Source organism: Bacillus rossius, chromosome 3 (assembly GCF_032445375.1).
Source record: "Bacillus rossius redtenbacheri isolate Brsri chromosome 3, Brsri_v3, whole genome shotgun sequence".
Taxonomy (NCBI): domain Eukaryota; kingdom Metazoa; phylum Arthropoda; class Insecta; order Phasmatodea; family Bacillidae; genus Bacillus; species Bacillus rossius.
The window spans coordinates 84,462,542-84,477,552 of record NC_086332.1 but is presented as its reverse complement, the minus strand read 5'-3'; the positions used below and the strand labels follow the sequence as shown (position 1 = coordinate 84,477,552).

Here is a 15,011-nt window from a genome sequence, read left to right as displayed (position 1 = left end):
GTGTCTATAACAGCAAGGAAGTGAAATGATAGCAAATTATTAAGATGGCTATAATGGTCACAAGAAATGTGAAGATCCTGATTAAAACAGTACTATCCCAGGTCTTGTTAATTATTTGGAATTGAAAGCTAACGAAGAAAGTAGCATCTTCATGTGAAAATAAAAAAAATTATTTACACCAAGTTCTAGTCACCTCCATGAAAATGAGACCACTGTAGAACAGTCTGAAGCTGAAAAGATCGACGACTGTGATAAAGTGCTGAGACCAAAATGATGGAAACGACTGATTAAAATAAATTATTCTGATCAGGCTTATGGTGGTCAGTGGGGCGATAACAATTTTAATGACTTTCAGACTGGTATTAAAACAGGAGACCTCAGAGATCTTAAAAGTATTAGTAATAAAAATGTAAGGAAGATGGCAGCAGCCGAAGTGATTTGATTACACTATATGGAAAGATTCTAACATATTGGTCGATAGGTTAAGACTTACACTTGCCTTGCAAAAATGATGAAAATGTATCCAATACAAACAAACATGGTCTCTACTTCGTGAAATAAGAAGTGTGTGCTACGTACAATAATGACTTGTTTTGTCTGCATGTGCATAAAAGTGAAAAAATAAATTATATTTTATATAATAAAAAGTTTTATTTCATTTAATCTAATGTTTAGCTAAGTCTGAGTTCTCGTAGTACAACTTCTAACTTCAAGATGTAAAATTGTAATCAATGAGACAATGACTAACAAAATGGAGAGTAATAATAACACCTCTCCAGTTAGTGCAGCATTGTAACTAAAATCATTTGGAGCCAAGTGTAGATGGAGGCATTGTAGCCAGATTGTGCAGGATCCTATAGTTTCCTTTCGTTTTTAGGGAATGTATCCTAGTGATATAATCCTACCGAGCTGAATGTTTTGTCCAAATGTGTGTCCTTTTCATTGAATGTTTGTAGTCAAGTCTGTAGCCAGCATTGGCATAGCTGTGTTCATAAAGTTGGGGGGAACAAATAATGATTTTGATGTCATGTAAACCCATTCCCCTCTTACTAAGACGGGGGGTCCGGGGGTCCTCCACCGGAAAATTTTGATTTTAAAAGTGCAAAATAGCGCTTTTTAAGCAGATTTTGTATCTAACCATTGGATACATCGATGTTATAATTATTATTGTTTCCTTAAGATAAAATTTGAGAGTGAAGAAATTACAAATAAAGTTGGGCAGAATAATATTATAAAATAAAAATATCACGGTCTAGATAGTTGGGGGGGACAGTCCCCTCCACCCAAAAAGTTCAGGGGGACACGTCCCCCCTGTCCCCCCTCCCCCCCGGTTCCTACGCCCCTGGTAGCCAGGGCTGAATATTTAATGGTTCAAAACCTCTTGGTCTTGTAGTAAGCATAAAATACATATTTCAGGGATGTTTGATCTCTTCAGTAAATTTGCTGAGTTGGTATTTTTATACAAAGAGTTTTTTTTCATATGTGGTTGGTGTATCCTTGTAGCTATTTAGCCTTGTAGTCATTTTCGGAATAAATAATCATTCTATGTTCACCGAGATAAAAGGATGGGTGGTTGAACGATTTGATCGTACTCTAAAGGGAGTTATAAGTGATTTTATATGTTACCGACATTACTAAATGACTATAATAACAAAAAACACCGTAAAATTAGAATGTAGCCTGTTAATGTAAACAAAAAATCACTCCTGAATTTTTTTTTCCTAATGCAAATAAACTAGGAGTAAGAAAACTTACATCTAAAATTGAAGAATTTGTACGAATTTCTAAATATTCGACAGAAATATTCTGTGTTAGTAAAAATACATAATTACCACCCGTGATGTTATAACATGGAAGATTTACGAGGTTCGGCGATACATGAAGGATTATACGAGTAAGAAATTCAACCTACAAAGTACTCAAACAAGTATTTGGTAGAAAAAGTGATACATACGTCGGAAAGATGATCGCTTGTTTGTGAAGTGGCTAGGGATTGATAAATCTGAAAACATTTGGATAAAAACTACTGGTGTTATATAAATTATAATGTAGTGTAATGTGTTTGTATACTTTTATTTTAATAAATGCAGTTTTTAAATAAATAATTTTATTTATTTATTCCTGTACTGTTGAAACTTTTCACTAGTTACACGAAGCCGGGTTGCTTGTTGAAGGTGCTTCAAATGGTAGTAGGAGGCTGGGGACATAGGAGACAGACCTAAATGACAGCTATTAGGGCTGGGAAGGGTCAATGTGAGGAGGAGGGGGTAGGTTGTGCATTAGAGGTGCATGCACTGACATGCATGGACAGGAGTGGAATAGTATGGGTAGAGGGAGGGGTGGGGAGGGTTGAACCATTGCACCCTTAGGATGTATCATTCGTAGTTATTCACAGAGCTAGTAAGATGTGTCGTGCCAGCTATGATGAAATTGTTGTGGAGGAGTCCTATGCGAGCTGGTAGGAGGTTAGCGACCAGGAAGAAGCTCTTGCGATGGATGAAGACTAAGAATCTGGGGAAGTCATCACAGGTATACCTGTGAACACCTCTACTCTGACTGAGGAGGATATTGCTGCTGCGGTGGCAGGGATATTAGGCACATATCCCAAACTATTGACTTAAAAGCTGTGTGCACGAATAGTTGTGTGGATAGATCATTAAATGGAAGAATGGAAAGTACTACGGAGCGGGCTATTGTGAAGGGGTTCGGTAACACCCTCTTGAATGGCATTGTGTTAGCGAGGGGAGAAGATGGTGTTTAGGTGTGTGTGTTTTTTATTAAATTGTTTTAAATATTTTTAATATGTTATTTACTTTGAATTTCTGTCACGACTTTTACTATTTTCATGTGATGTGAAGTGCATCTTGCAGAGCCAGTAGTGGTTGAGGTGAGTTTTGTAACTGCATCATATACACTATACCGATCAGACATCAAGTTGAAATGTAACATCTAATACTCTACAAATATGGACTATCATATTTGTTTGTAACATAATATCATCGTGCATGATTAAGGCTCTCATGTGTTTTTTTCTTGCATTAAAAAACCTTACGGAAACTGATATATACACAAACATTTACAATATCTGCTTCCATGCAGCTTTTAAGAATTAATTTGATATAACACATATCTCAGACTATGCTTATAAACATACATTATACCTTTAAGAAAAATGGTGGTCACAACTACCACCATAAGCAAAATGACTTGTTATTGTGGATGTTTTGGTATACAAGGTTCATAACACAACTCGACCTTACATACCTACTGTGGTGTACTTTAAGCACACTCAATGTTGACATCCTTAAGATGAAATCAAGATGGCGGACTTTACTAAAAAAATATGGCTGCCTCCAGACGATGAGGTAAATTTTTATTCAAATTTAATCAAGATTTTTTTAAAAAATATTTATTTTGAAAATAAATATACAGTTAGAGATGGTGGACGCAATGAAAAGTGCAACACGCAGGACTGGTATGTTTGATGATGAAGTCATCATGTTTATAATTAACATTTTATTAATTTTTTATAAATTTATAAAAATTTTCCTGATTTTATAGGTTAATTATTATGGATTTTCAAGATGGTGGAAGTGATGTCATAATTCAAAATGGCGGAATGTTCTAGAAAAACCAAATGGTGGAAATTCTAGAAAACAATATGACAGAATCCAAGATTGCTGCCTGAAGTGACAATCCAAGATGGCTGCCAGAAGTGACATCCAAGCTGGCCACTGGGGCCATAAGGTCAAGATCAAGGTCATCCAAAATGGCCACCGTGATGTCATAATCCAAGATGGCCGCCGTGGCTCCCTGGCTACCGACCCTGGAACTGGTACCCCCATACCAACCATACATAGGCGTGCGCACGGTAGGTGCCACAGGTGCCTTGGCACCACCATTAGGGTTAACGTTATTTTGTTTTTTACAGGCAGAAATAATACATACAAAAAACCGTATTATTTCCAAAAAAATATGTTTTCCAATCGTGTCGAGTTACAGATATGTGCTCATAACACTATCAGTATATAAATTATCAATCGAACCAACTATACACACGGAAACAAGCCAGGTGCAATTACTTGTGTTGTACACGCGGGCCGCGGCTACGAAACTTCTGAAATGTAAATACCTACTTCTTCTAGTTCTCCTCGAATTACATAGAATGCGCGCTCGGTGTCCACTGTTCACTCCACTCGGCAGGCGCACGGAATAATAGCCGCCGTCCGCCAGGTAGCACTACTGTGTAGTGTTTACTCTTACTGTTTACTCATCAGTTTACTGTGTTTGTTACGTGGATCACTCATTAATTAATTATCATTTTATTTTCACTAGTTGACAGTTGTTATGGTTCGTTAATTGCTGTATATATCTGTCTGTACTTTGAATATATATACTGTATAGAAGTCGCGAGTGGATAGGATTTACTCTACGTTTTTCAGAAGCGTATGATGAGCAGCTTGGGAACTTCACCGCTGCAGTGCGCTGCCGTAACACCCTGTATTGTCTTAGTTGTTATTTACACGTTAGAGCGCAGCGCTGTCACCCGCTGTCATTCCCCGCACCCCTGATCCATCATTCACTGCAGCTCAACGTCGTTCTACGGGAGGGGGAAGGGGTGTTTGAAGAGTTGGACACTTGTCCGCTAGGGACCACCACAAGTCGATGCCCTAGAGATGGTGGCGCTTGCGGCGGTGAATTAACCAACTACCTCAAAACCGTATTAGAAATTTTAACCTGGGCTGGCGACTTCTATACAGTATATATATTCAAAGGTCTGTATGATGTATAAATGGGTGATTAAAATTAAAAATCCCGATCCCGAAAAGGATTCCAGTTCCAGATCGGAGGGTACGGATGTTCATTCTGAAAACAGTAAGTTATTTTTTCTATATTTAATCTGTGGTACTTTATATTTATTTTTTAATTTCACTAGCGTAAAATGGGGTGGAAAGTCCAATGCAAGGTTAGTATATTTTGAGAGATAGCGGCCTGCTGAATAAGCCAGTTTTAGCTGTTTTGAAGGCTTTTAAAAATTGCTGTTATTGAATGTGCGTTGTCTTGAAAGCAAGGGCGCCCATATAATAATTTGTAGGGGGGGAGGGGGGGCAGACTTAGGGGTATGAAGTATTTTTAATATTTTGGAAGACTAACTGCGGCTTGTTACTAGCCATAAAATAGTTCCAGTTCTGACCCTGTTAAAAAATTTTGTTCTGTTACTAAAATACTAGACCACAGTACTCATTCGCCATAAAATACTTTATTGACTACTTTATTAATTAAATATTAACTATTTTATTGAAACAAGTGAATTTTTAGCAACATAAATGCAGGAATACAGTCCTTATATTTTTGCAGCGTCTCGGCTACACGAATATCAAGAATACAGTCCTTCAAATCATTGCTCTCTTTACCCCTAAATAAATGTTGCGTACAAATTAAATTAAAATAATTATAAAGTTTAAAACGTGTTGGTCAAAATATTTAACTTTGGGAGAGAAACGATTTAAATATGTTATCACAGTAAGAAAATAGTTGGTTTTAAATGTAACACCTGAACTACGCTTATATAGTCAAAAATTGTTTCAAACAATTTTTTTTATATTTTCAACTGTTGTTTACCTTTGTCACGGCGATATTGTATCACACAAAATATTCCCTCGTTCACAGTTAAATGAATATTAGTATGTTTCGATATGAATCATAATTGCTTATCATTTAGAATTAGCACAGATGGATTCAGTAGTCGAGGACTATAAGTTTATTTAGTGATAGTAAAGCTTCAAATTACAAATGTGAAATCTGTTTACAATATTCAAATAAGATATAAGTTACTATCAAAAGGAATTGTTTCAAATCATGTAACTTCAAACTCAATTTAATATTATCAGCTCAAATCATGTTATCAATGAGTGCCTTTAAACAGTGCTTACGGCTATTTTTGCTCAATGGTGTCAGCAAATTGGACCTCTGGATATCAACTACAGGTAAATTCTCAAAAGTAAATTGCAAAGTTAAGTTCTTAATCAAACAGCAACTTCTAATTTCATATGTTCAGACACAAAATCAACATTATAGTTAAAACAAATTAAAATTTACTTCATGCCAAAAATTATTCACAATAAAATTAAATTGAAGATGAATTTCTGGAAAATTAGTGTGATCTCAGATTATATGAAAAGAAAATTATTTAGGTACTTGATAATCGATAGTTCAAGGGACTCTCGAAAATTTTTCAAATGCTATTCAATACGACGACAACCAACCTCCGTCAGTACATGCGGAAGTATGACGACACAGATGACCTCTGGCTCTGCAACACAGCTGTGCGTGGTCCGGGAACTATGGCTGCACACTGCCGCTGCATCCTTCCTCGCAGTGGGAAAGGTCTTGTTCGGTACGCACCAATGGTCGACTTCGAAGTTCTGTGTGAAACACGGCGCCCTCAACTGCTTCTATATCGCCACTGCCGGTCAATCGTTGGCCTTCCTTCCTTCCGGCTGGAGCGGTTTTGATATGAACTTGAAGAAATTCTTCTCCTCAGCTCTATTCTCTTCAGTCAAAAATGTTGATCGCTGGCATTACAGCACGTTGAACAGCGTCAGTAATCAGTCTTGCAGGCTGTAAACTTAGTTGACTGGTTTCATTCGTTTCCGTCGTGAAAATTTGATAGTTCGTTTCAAAGCAAGCAATAGATCGTGAATAAACCCTATCGTGGTTGCAGTTTATCGCCTACGATAATTCAAATTTGATGTCACAATAATCTAATTCATTAATACTACTTCTGCCACATTGCTTTGTTAGTAAAAACTTGAATGTCAGTCGAAACTATAATAAAATCTTGAAAAATTGATATCTCGTGGATAATCAGAAGTAATAACGATGTCTCTACAAAAACGTGGTAGAACGAATACTCCTTCGTTCTAAATAATGTACTTTTCCTTTGCTATTTAAATGACTTTCAGATGTCAAAACACAAAACATAAGCTGAATGTCCTAGCTGTCGCTATTCCCTGGATATGCTAGCCAATCATTAACTTTCTTACAAGTTCATCTTCGTATAATAATTAAATTTATTGTTTAACACATGAATTTCAATGGGTTATTTATAAAATATGAACATTTTATGAAACAAGCAAAGATAAAAAAAGAGGAATTTCATATCAGTGTCTAAACACAATCATAAATGTAGAGGATTAACCTAATTTAAGTTAACAGAATTGTTAAGTAGGAATAAAGTATAAGAATTTAGTTTTCAGTATCTTATGCTTCTCTACCTTGACAATTTAATACAGAAAACAAATTAAAAATGCACACATCACACGATTTTTCACTGGTATTGACATAAAAAGCAAATTTTAAGATACATTATTATGCACAAGTTTGATTACGGATTTGACTATAATATTTATCTGAAAAAGCAAACTGTAAATTTCTTTTCTTCTTGCCGAACAAGTCAAGTACTTTGTCCTCGAAACCAGGGTTTTTCACTCTTTTCCTGTGGACACTTAGAAGGCACAAGCTGGACAGACGGTCCTCGCCAGTAGTACTTCTCAGCCACGTTTGCACTTTACGCAGTGTGCTGAAAGAACGCTCTATTGTGCAAGTTGTGGGGGGTATAGTTTGGTAGAATATAAGCATTCTCCTTACTGCTGGGTAAAACATTGTTTCTGAAAGTATATCATGGAGCTTTGTTTTTTCCAAACATTCCTTATTCGTCCAGACGTCATACCATAATCTGGCTTCTGCTTCCAAGTTGTCGATTTGATAAAACTTTTGCAAACTTTTTATGTCTCTCATGAAATCTTCTTTCGTCTCCTTTTTCATCAAATGTGGGTGAAGAATTCCACCTTTGAAATGTATGCCTTTATCTCTTTCAAATCTTGTAGTAAGTGACATAATTATAGAATCCATGTACGGATTGTAAATTGCAACTTTGAAATAGTCTTCAGGTGATGAGCACTGGACATTCACGTTACATCTGTGGGCCTGCCTTCCAGCCAATATTGGGATTTTTATATCTATGTCAAGCTCATTAAAATCTTCTTGTATTGCCTCGAAAATGGTTTTGAATTCGTCATTGCTTTCTCTCTGCTTTTGAAAACTTTCTAGCAGGTCAGTATTGATGTATCTGTCACCACACAAAAGTTAACATAATGCAATGCGTGGTGCAACTGTGGTTAGTCGCTGTGAGGTCACTTTATATCACTCATGCAACGAGGCAAGTTATGGAATGTTCAAAAAAAAAAAAATAAGGGGAATGCAGGGGAGGGCAGAGGGCAGTCATTGTTTTTACTATTTTATATTATATATATATATTCCGTTCAATAAATTATAACATGTATCTTCAGGGGGTGGGGTGTTTAAAATTTTATGAAGATAGCGATTTTACGAATGCTATCCAAGCGACCGTGAGCGTACGTAAAATCGGGATTCCAGTGTGAATTGCTTCCGAGTCTACTGAAGGTATGTAGCGGAATCCTTATCCTTTTAAACACTTTTGAAGGGAAAAAAAGGTTTTCCTCTAAATTATAAATTCCAACATAAATTTTACGTTGTAGACTTTCTGAACAATAATTCTTATTTGAGTAACTTTAATGGTGTAAGCTTACCTTAAAAATTGTGAATATTCTGAGCGGATGTGACGAATGAGGAAAACTAAGAAACACTACATAATAACAATGGTTTTTATCTTTACACTTTTCACTGATTTATTTACACTTAAGTTATTTATACTGACTGACTACACTAAACTAAATCTAGACCAGATGCATAAAACTGTCTCTGTTTTGAGATGTTATTTGTGAACATACACATTATTATGATGAAAAAGTAGCAAAACATTTCACCGTCTGCAAGCACATGTCAACTGTCGCGTCGTCCTAACTCTGACTGGTCTAAATATGTTGTGTTGTGCTATCGCGTGAGCTTGGGCAGGATTACGAAGGGGAATGACGCCACGGGCGTTGAGCTTGCCCGCATTTTCTCCCTGTACACAACACCTTATATCGCAGCAGCAGAAACTAATGCTTGAACTAACATAAAAAATGAATTAGACATGTAAAAAATGATATACAATAATATCTTCGTGTTGAACCACTTCTACATAATACCGAATTTAAATAATTTTCTTTAAAGTAAAACACCTGACTACACAATGTTTTTTTTTCCTTCCCTGAAAGCTAGGGGGAAGGGGGGGGGGCACGGCCTCCCCTGCCCCCGGGTATGGGCGCCCTTGCTTGAAAGTACTTAAGGCGTTAAGGGCAGTTGTTTGAAAATTGCGTTCCTCTTGTAGATAAACACTTTGGACGCACATTTGCTGGTTTTGTGTGCTTACAGGACTTCTCCTGTTCTCCACGACAGTACAATTTGAGCATGGGTAGGTGAGTCCCTTAATCATCCTTACTAATATTATAAATGTGAAAGTAACTCTGTCTGTCTGTCTGTCTGTTTGTTTGTTTGTTACCTTTTTCCGGCTGAACGGCTGAACGGATCGTAATGAAATTTGGCAAATAGATAGATTATATCCTGGGGATGGACATAGGCTATCTTTTGTCTAAAAAAAAATAAATTTTAAACGGGTTAAAAAAATATAACTTAATTTTATGTAACGTGTGTCATAGATATACAAACTGTTGAGTGTCATTCCTCTATGTCTGCCGAGCAATAGCTTTCAAGCCATTACGTTACGTTTTGCTATTGTAAGGAACTAAGTAGCGAGTAAGAAAAAAATAAATATCTTGACAGTTTGTAGTGTCGCCATATTTGTTTCAATTTTCAATACCATTTTTGTATATTACAATTTAAATTAATTTTTTTACAGTACCTACTTATAACTTATTTGCAAGGAGTTTGGTTTAGTGTTTATAATTAATCTGCTGAGCGTCAAGAGTCTTAGGGCTACTGAGACCGAAAACCAGAAATATTTATCAATTATGTAATATATTGTTAAAAAATTTGAATTTTACTATTTCAAGTAGGTCGATTTTTTTTATTAATTAGAATAGTTACGTGTAATAGCCATCTTCCTTTATTTCATATTAAACATTATGTTTGGTTGTGTGTGATAAAATTTTATTTATGTATGTTTTAATTTAATTTATTTTCTGGATGTTAACATTGTCATTCCAGTTGAATAAATTTTTTTGACTAATTAGTTGTTATTTATACTTTTTGTTTCATTTTGGACTATGTTTTTTTTTTACTTAATTCAAAGATTTGTGGTGTGTACAGGGAGTGATATCTCTATTAATTTCTATACTCCTTTGGATAAGCGGAATATGGCCACCACAGTTTTACATATCAACAAATCCTACAAATGTTTTTAACATTATGACAAATAAAAAATAGTTTCACAAACATCCTTAGTTTTTTTTTTTTGGTGTGTATAGTTTGAAGTTTAATATTATGTATGTATGTAAATTCTTAAACATAGAGTTATTTATTAATTTATTTAGAAAATTATTCATAGGTAGGTAATAAGTTTTCCTTTATATCTCTTTCGATTTGGAGTGTTTCCGAGCCATTCGGGGTCCTCAACATCACCCCCTCCCCCCCCCCAGGTGGTTAAAACCCTAAATTTCGAAAGTTTAAAATTTTGAAAAAAAATTTCTCTTTCGATTTTAAGCGTTTTCGAGCCATTCTGGGTCCTAGAACCCCCCGCCCCCCTCTGGGAAAAAGCCCCAAAATTTCGATAATTTTAGGAATTTCAAATATCTATTCTTTCGAGATGGAGTGTTCCGAAACATTCGAGGTCCTGAACCTCCACCCCAAAAGTGAAAGCCACAAAATTTCGAAAAATTGGAGAAAATTGTATTAAAATTAAGTCATTACGAACTAAAGTGTCCGGGGCATGGTGGAACTTTTACCCAAAGTCGACTTCGCACCCAATTTTGTGGGAGGGGGGGGGGGGAGGGAGTGCAAAACTCCAAAATTACGAAAAATTTCAAAAATTTCTTAAATTTAAGTATACTTTTTTACTATTTGGAGTGTTTCCGAGCCATTCGGGGTCTTCAACATCACCCCCCCCCCCCCCTTTTCTCAGGGGTCAAAGCCCCAAAATTTAGAAAATTGCAAAAATCATTCTCTTTCGATTTTTAGTGTTTCCCTGTCATTCAGGGTCCTCAAAATAACCCCTCCCCCTCTGGGGGCAAAACCACAAAATCTCGAAAATTTCAGGATTTTCAAATATCATTTCTTTCGTGATGGAGTGTTCCGAACCATTCGAGGTCCTGAACGTCCGCCCCCCCCCCCCCCTCCCTTTTCTCAAAAGTGAAAGCCACAAAATCTCGAAAAATTGGAGGAAATTGTATTAAAATTAAGTCATTACTAACTAAAGTGTCCGGGGGATGGCGGAACGTTTACCCAAAGACGTGTTCTCCAACAAATTTGTGGTAAGGGGATTGGGGGAATGCAAAACCCCAAAATTTCGAAAAATTTCTTAAATTTAAGAATACTTTTTTTACTATTTGGAGTGTTTCCGAGCCATTCGGGGTCCTCAAACTACCCTCCCCCCACAAGGAGTCAAAGACCCAATAATTAAAAAAATTCCCAAAATTTCCAAAAACCTATTCTTTTTCGATTTGGAGTGTTTACGAGCCATTCGGGGTCCTCAACATCACCCCCCCCCCCCTCAGGGGTCAAAACCCCAAAATTTAAAAAATTTCAAATATCATTCTTTCGATTTTTATTGTTTCCCAGCCATTCAGGGTCCTCAAAATCACCCCTCCTCCTCTGGGGACAAAGCCCCAAAATTTCGACAATTTCAGGAATTTCAAATATCATTTCTTTCGAGATGGAGTGTTCAAAACCATTCGAGGTCCTGAACATCCACTTTTCGCAAAAGTGAAAGCCCCAAAATTTCGAAATATAAGAATATATATAATTGGATTTTGGTATGTATGACGTCGATAAACTCTTACACCGTTTGACCGATCGCCATGAAAGTTGGCACATCGAAATGTTTTTATCATGAAGAAGGTTTTTATGCTATCCATTTTTTTTGTAACTCGCCGCTAGATGGCGCTGTAGCGCATCAACTTCTAAACCTTTCAACCGATCGCCCTGGGTAAACAGAAAATCATAGGTCACAGATACACAAACAGTAATTTTGTGTCATTTCTTAATGTCCAACACACTGGACATATCGCTATCCATTTTGCTGTAACTCGCGGACAATATATCACCCGGTGTTCAGCCCGGGCAAAGCCGGGTACTGCAGCTAGTAATACATAATGATTAAGTTGAAGTTGAAACTACCTGTACGTACCCTTTCCTTTCAGCTGCTGTTGCTGGTCCCAGTACGGAGATTGTTTGCAAAGACGATAAAACGGATGAAGAACCTGTGAAAAGACCAGCTGAGCTTGATGATCCTTGTCAAGACCTACCAAAGAACAGACTAGAGAAATTGGCTAGAATTTCTCGTGGACCATATCATCCTTGTCTTTCAACCTACCCTGTTAAAACTGTTGGGAAGGGGAAATATTCTAGGAATAGATCGTTCAAATTTACATGGTTTGAAGATTACAAATGGCTCGAGTATAGCGTTATGAAAGATGCTGCTTATTGTTTTGCATGCCGTTGTTTCGCTCTTAATGACAGTAGTGATGGGTCGTTCGTTAACGATTCGTTCAAAAAGAACGAATCTTTGAGAGAACGAAATCTTGCGATTCGTTCGCGATGTAAAGAACCGGCTCTTTGAGAGCCGGTACCTTGAAAGATTCGGTAGAACGAAAATGCGGAGAGAACGAGAGAACCAACCGGCTCTTTGAGAGCCGGTACCTTGAAAGATTCGGAAGAACGAAAACGCGGAGAGAACGAGAGAACGAGATGAGAGAACCGGCCACGCGCCCGGTCTGATTCGTTCGTGAAATGATTCATGACGTCAGGAGTCTGAAGAATTAGTAATCACAGCGTGAGCATGTTCATAAGAGCAAACGATAACTGATCAAATAAAATAGGGTAACATGAAAAGTATCTATACCTGAAAATGTCAACTGTTAAGTAGTGGTTTAAAATTGCGTTTTCACATTCACATACACAAATTTGGGGGGGAAAAAAACACGAATTAAAAATAACAGGGAAAGTAACTACAAATGTTCACACTTACCATTTAGGTGTTAATTAATGTAGCCTACCTACTTCATTTTTCTCTCTTCATACTGAATCGCAGTAGTAGTATTCAATTTTTGTATTTTTTTCTCTAAATGTGTTGGTCTACATGTAAACACTTTACTCTCTCTAGAGTGTAAATAGCCTGTATATTAATATTTGTAACTTAAAAAGTAATACAATATAAATAATCTTGTTTCATATACGCAACTGTGATTCACTGGCTACGAAAAGCAATGTTCAAGTACTAGCTATAATAGTGCGATTACAAATTAAAGTTAAGAAAGATCACTTTCGTACCTAACATTCTTAGATTTAATGCTCCCGTATTATATAGAATCACTGCATGAAGCATTTGCAGCGATCAACAGTCAATAATTTTATAACAGTCAGTATACAACTAGACGTTTGAAATTTCATTTACCCATGCAGAGTAGATAAAGATAACCACCCACGCGATCCAGCCTCCTCTCGTTATCGGGTCACGCGATAACGAGGGGAGGCTGGAAGCAAACACGTAGCCAATACTCTAAAGAATGAACGAGTTACGACACCTGATAAAAGAGCCAGATCCTATTCACAGAAAAGAACGAAATGACCGAGATGAACGAATCGTTCTGAACGAATCTTTCACGGAACTGATCCGAAAGTACCGGTTCGGTCAAAAGAACCGTTCTGCCCATCACTAAATGACAGTTCAGCTCCTGGGTCAATTTAAAATGCATTCACAACAATGGGAATGGGACCAAAGGAAATAATATTATTTCGTTTTTATAATACCATTTTATAACAAATACGCATCCCAAATACACCAAACTTATTTATAATGTGTTACAATATTTTTTAAAACATTGTGCAAAAGATCCCGGGTGTAATTTGAATTATTATGTGTGCCATCACCCGGGGTTTTGAACTCGATACCCGGGGTGAGCCTAGTAGTTGCTGGTGTGTCTGTTGAGGTGTTTGTTCTCCGGGAGGGCGCCAGGCTAGTCTTAAGCGTCTAGCCGTTGTTGTGGTGGGTCGTCGGCCCCAGCGTGCACTACTAAGCTCCTAGGCTATATGGTGGCTGAACACAATGAACACACGCACGTTTTTGAACGGATGGGAAACGCGGGGAACGGCACGTCCGTCCTAGTTGATGACCCGTTGTCGACTGCCGTTGACCGCGGCCGGCCTAGGAGGGGGGGCGGCAGCGTCAGCCTGCATAGGCTAGGCTAGGGGTGCGGTATCACAGCGGGGTAAGGTACTGGCGGGGTGGAGACCGGGCTTCACTGTCACAGGCGGTACGACATCAAACGCCCCCCCCTGGAGAAGCCCGGTCTTTCCCTGCGAACGGTACCCCGCAGCATGGTTGCACCCCTAGCATTGGCAGCAGGTCCAGGCTGGAGGCACTTGGAGTGGCAGCAGCTGGTAGGGCCCGCGCTCTGCTCACAGGTCATCCCGCTGTGTGAACACGGGGGCTTCTTCAGCATACCGGGCACCCCGGATTGTTCCCAGGTGATAGTCTGCGAGGTATCTCGGTGGCCGTCTGACCCGTTGGGGCCGTCCGGTCAGGTTGTCATGTTGGCGGAGGTCAGTTTGGGTAGCCGACGTGGTCTCTTCACTTTCTGGAATCCCGGGTGCTGCCAGACCACTCGAGTTCTGGTTGGTTCGGTCCTCCTCTGGTTCCATTGCGGGTGGTGACAGCGCGTGGTCGCTGCTCCTATCAGGTGTGGTGTCTGCGCCTGTGAACAGCCTTGTTCTCATTTTTCGATGCATTTGTCGCTGTGGGGTCATTGGCTCATTGAGGCCATTATCATCCAGGTGACACGGGTGCTGGGATGGCCAGCGGGGCTGTTCGTTAGCCTCGTCGTTCGGCTCGATCACATGGACAGTGAATTGGGCATCCTCCAGGGATGCCA

The 15,011-nt window shown here is 38.2% G+C and overlaps 1 protein-coding gene across 10 annotated transcripts in view; it reads right to left on the bottom strand.

Annotated features, from left to right (window-relative positions):
• Positions 1–13,717, bottom strand: part of LOC134530988 (uncharacterized) — a 36,016-nt gene extending 22,299 nt beyond the window's left edge. For 3 of the 10 annotated variants that reach the window (XR_010074907.1, XR_010074913.1, XM_063366394.1), the window contains exons 1-2: positions 13,535–13,717; positions 12,269–12,341 (exon numbers count right to left, since the gene is read on the bottom strand). Coding sequence is in view for 1 of the 10 variants with exons in the window: in XM_063366394.1 (XP_063222464.1) it covers positions 12,269–12,341; positions 13,535–13,538 (77 nt within the window). In the remaining 9 variants the exon portion in view is untranslated. Of the gene's footprint in view, positions 1–12,268; positions 12,342–12,454; positions 12,716–13,108 lie in introns of those variants that run through there. The other 7 variants (XR_010074912.1, XR_010074915.1, XR_010074910.1 and 4 more) reach the window with 6 other exon arrangements.
• Positions 13,718–15,011: the final 1,294 nt, after the last annotated feature.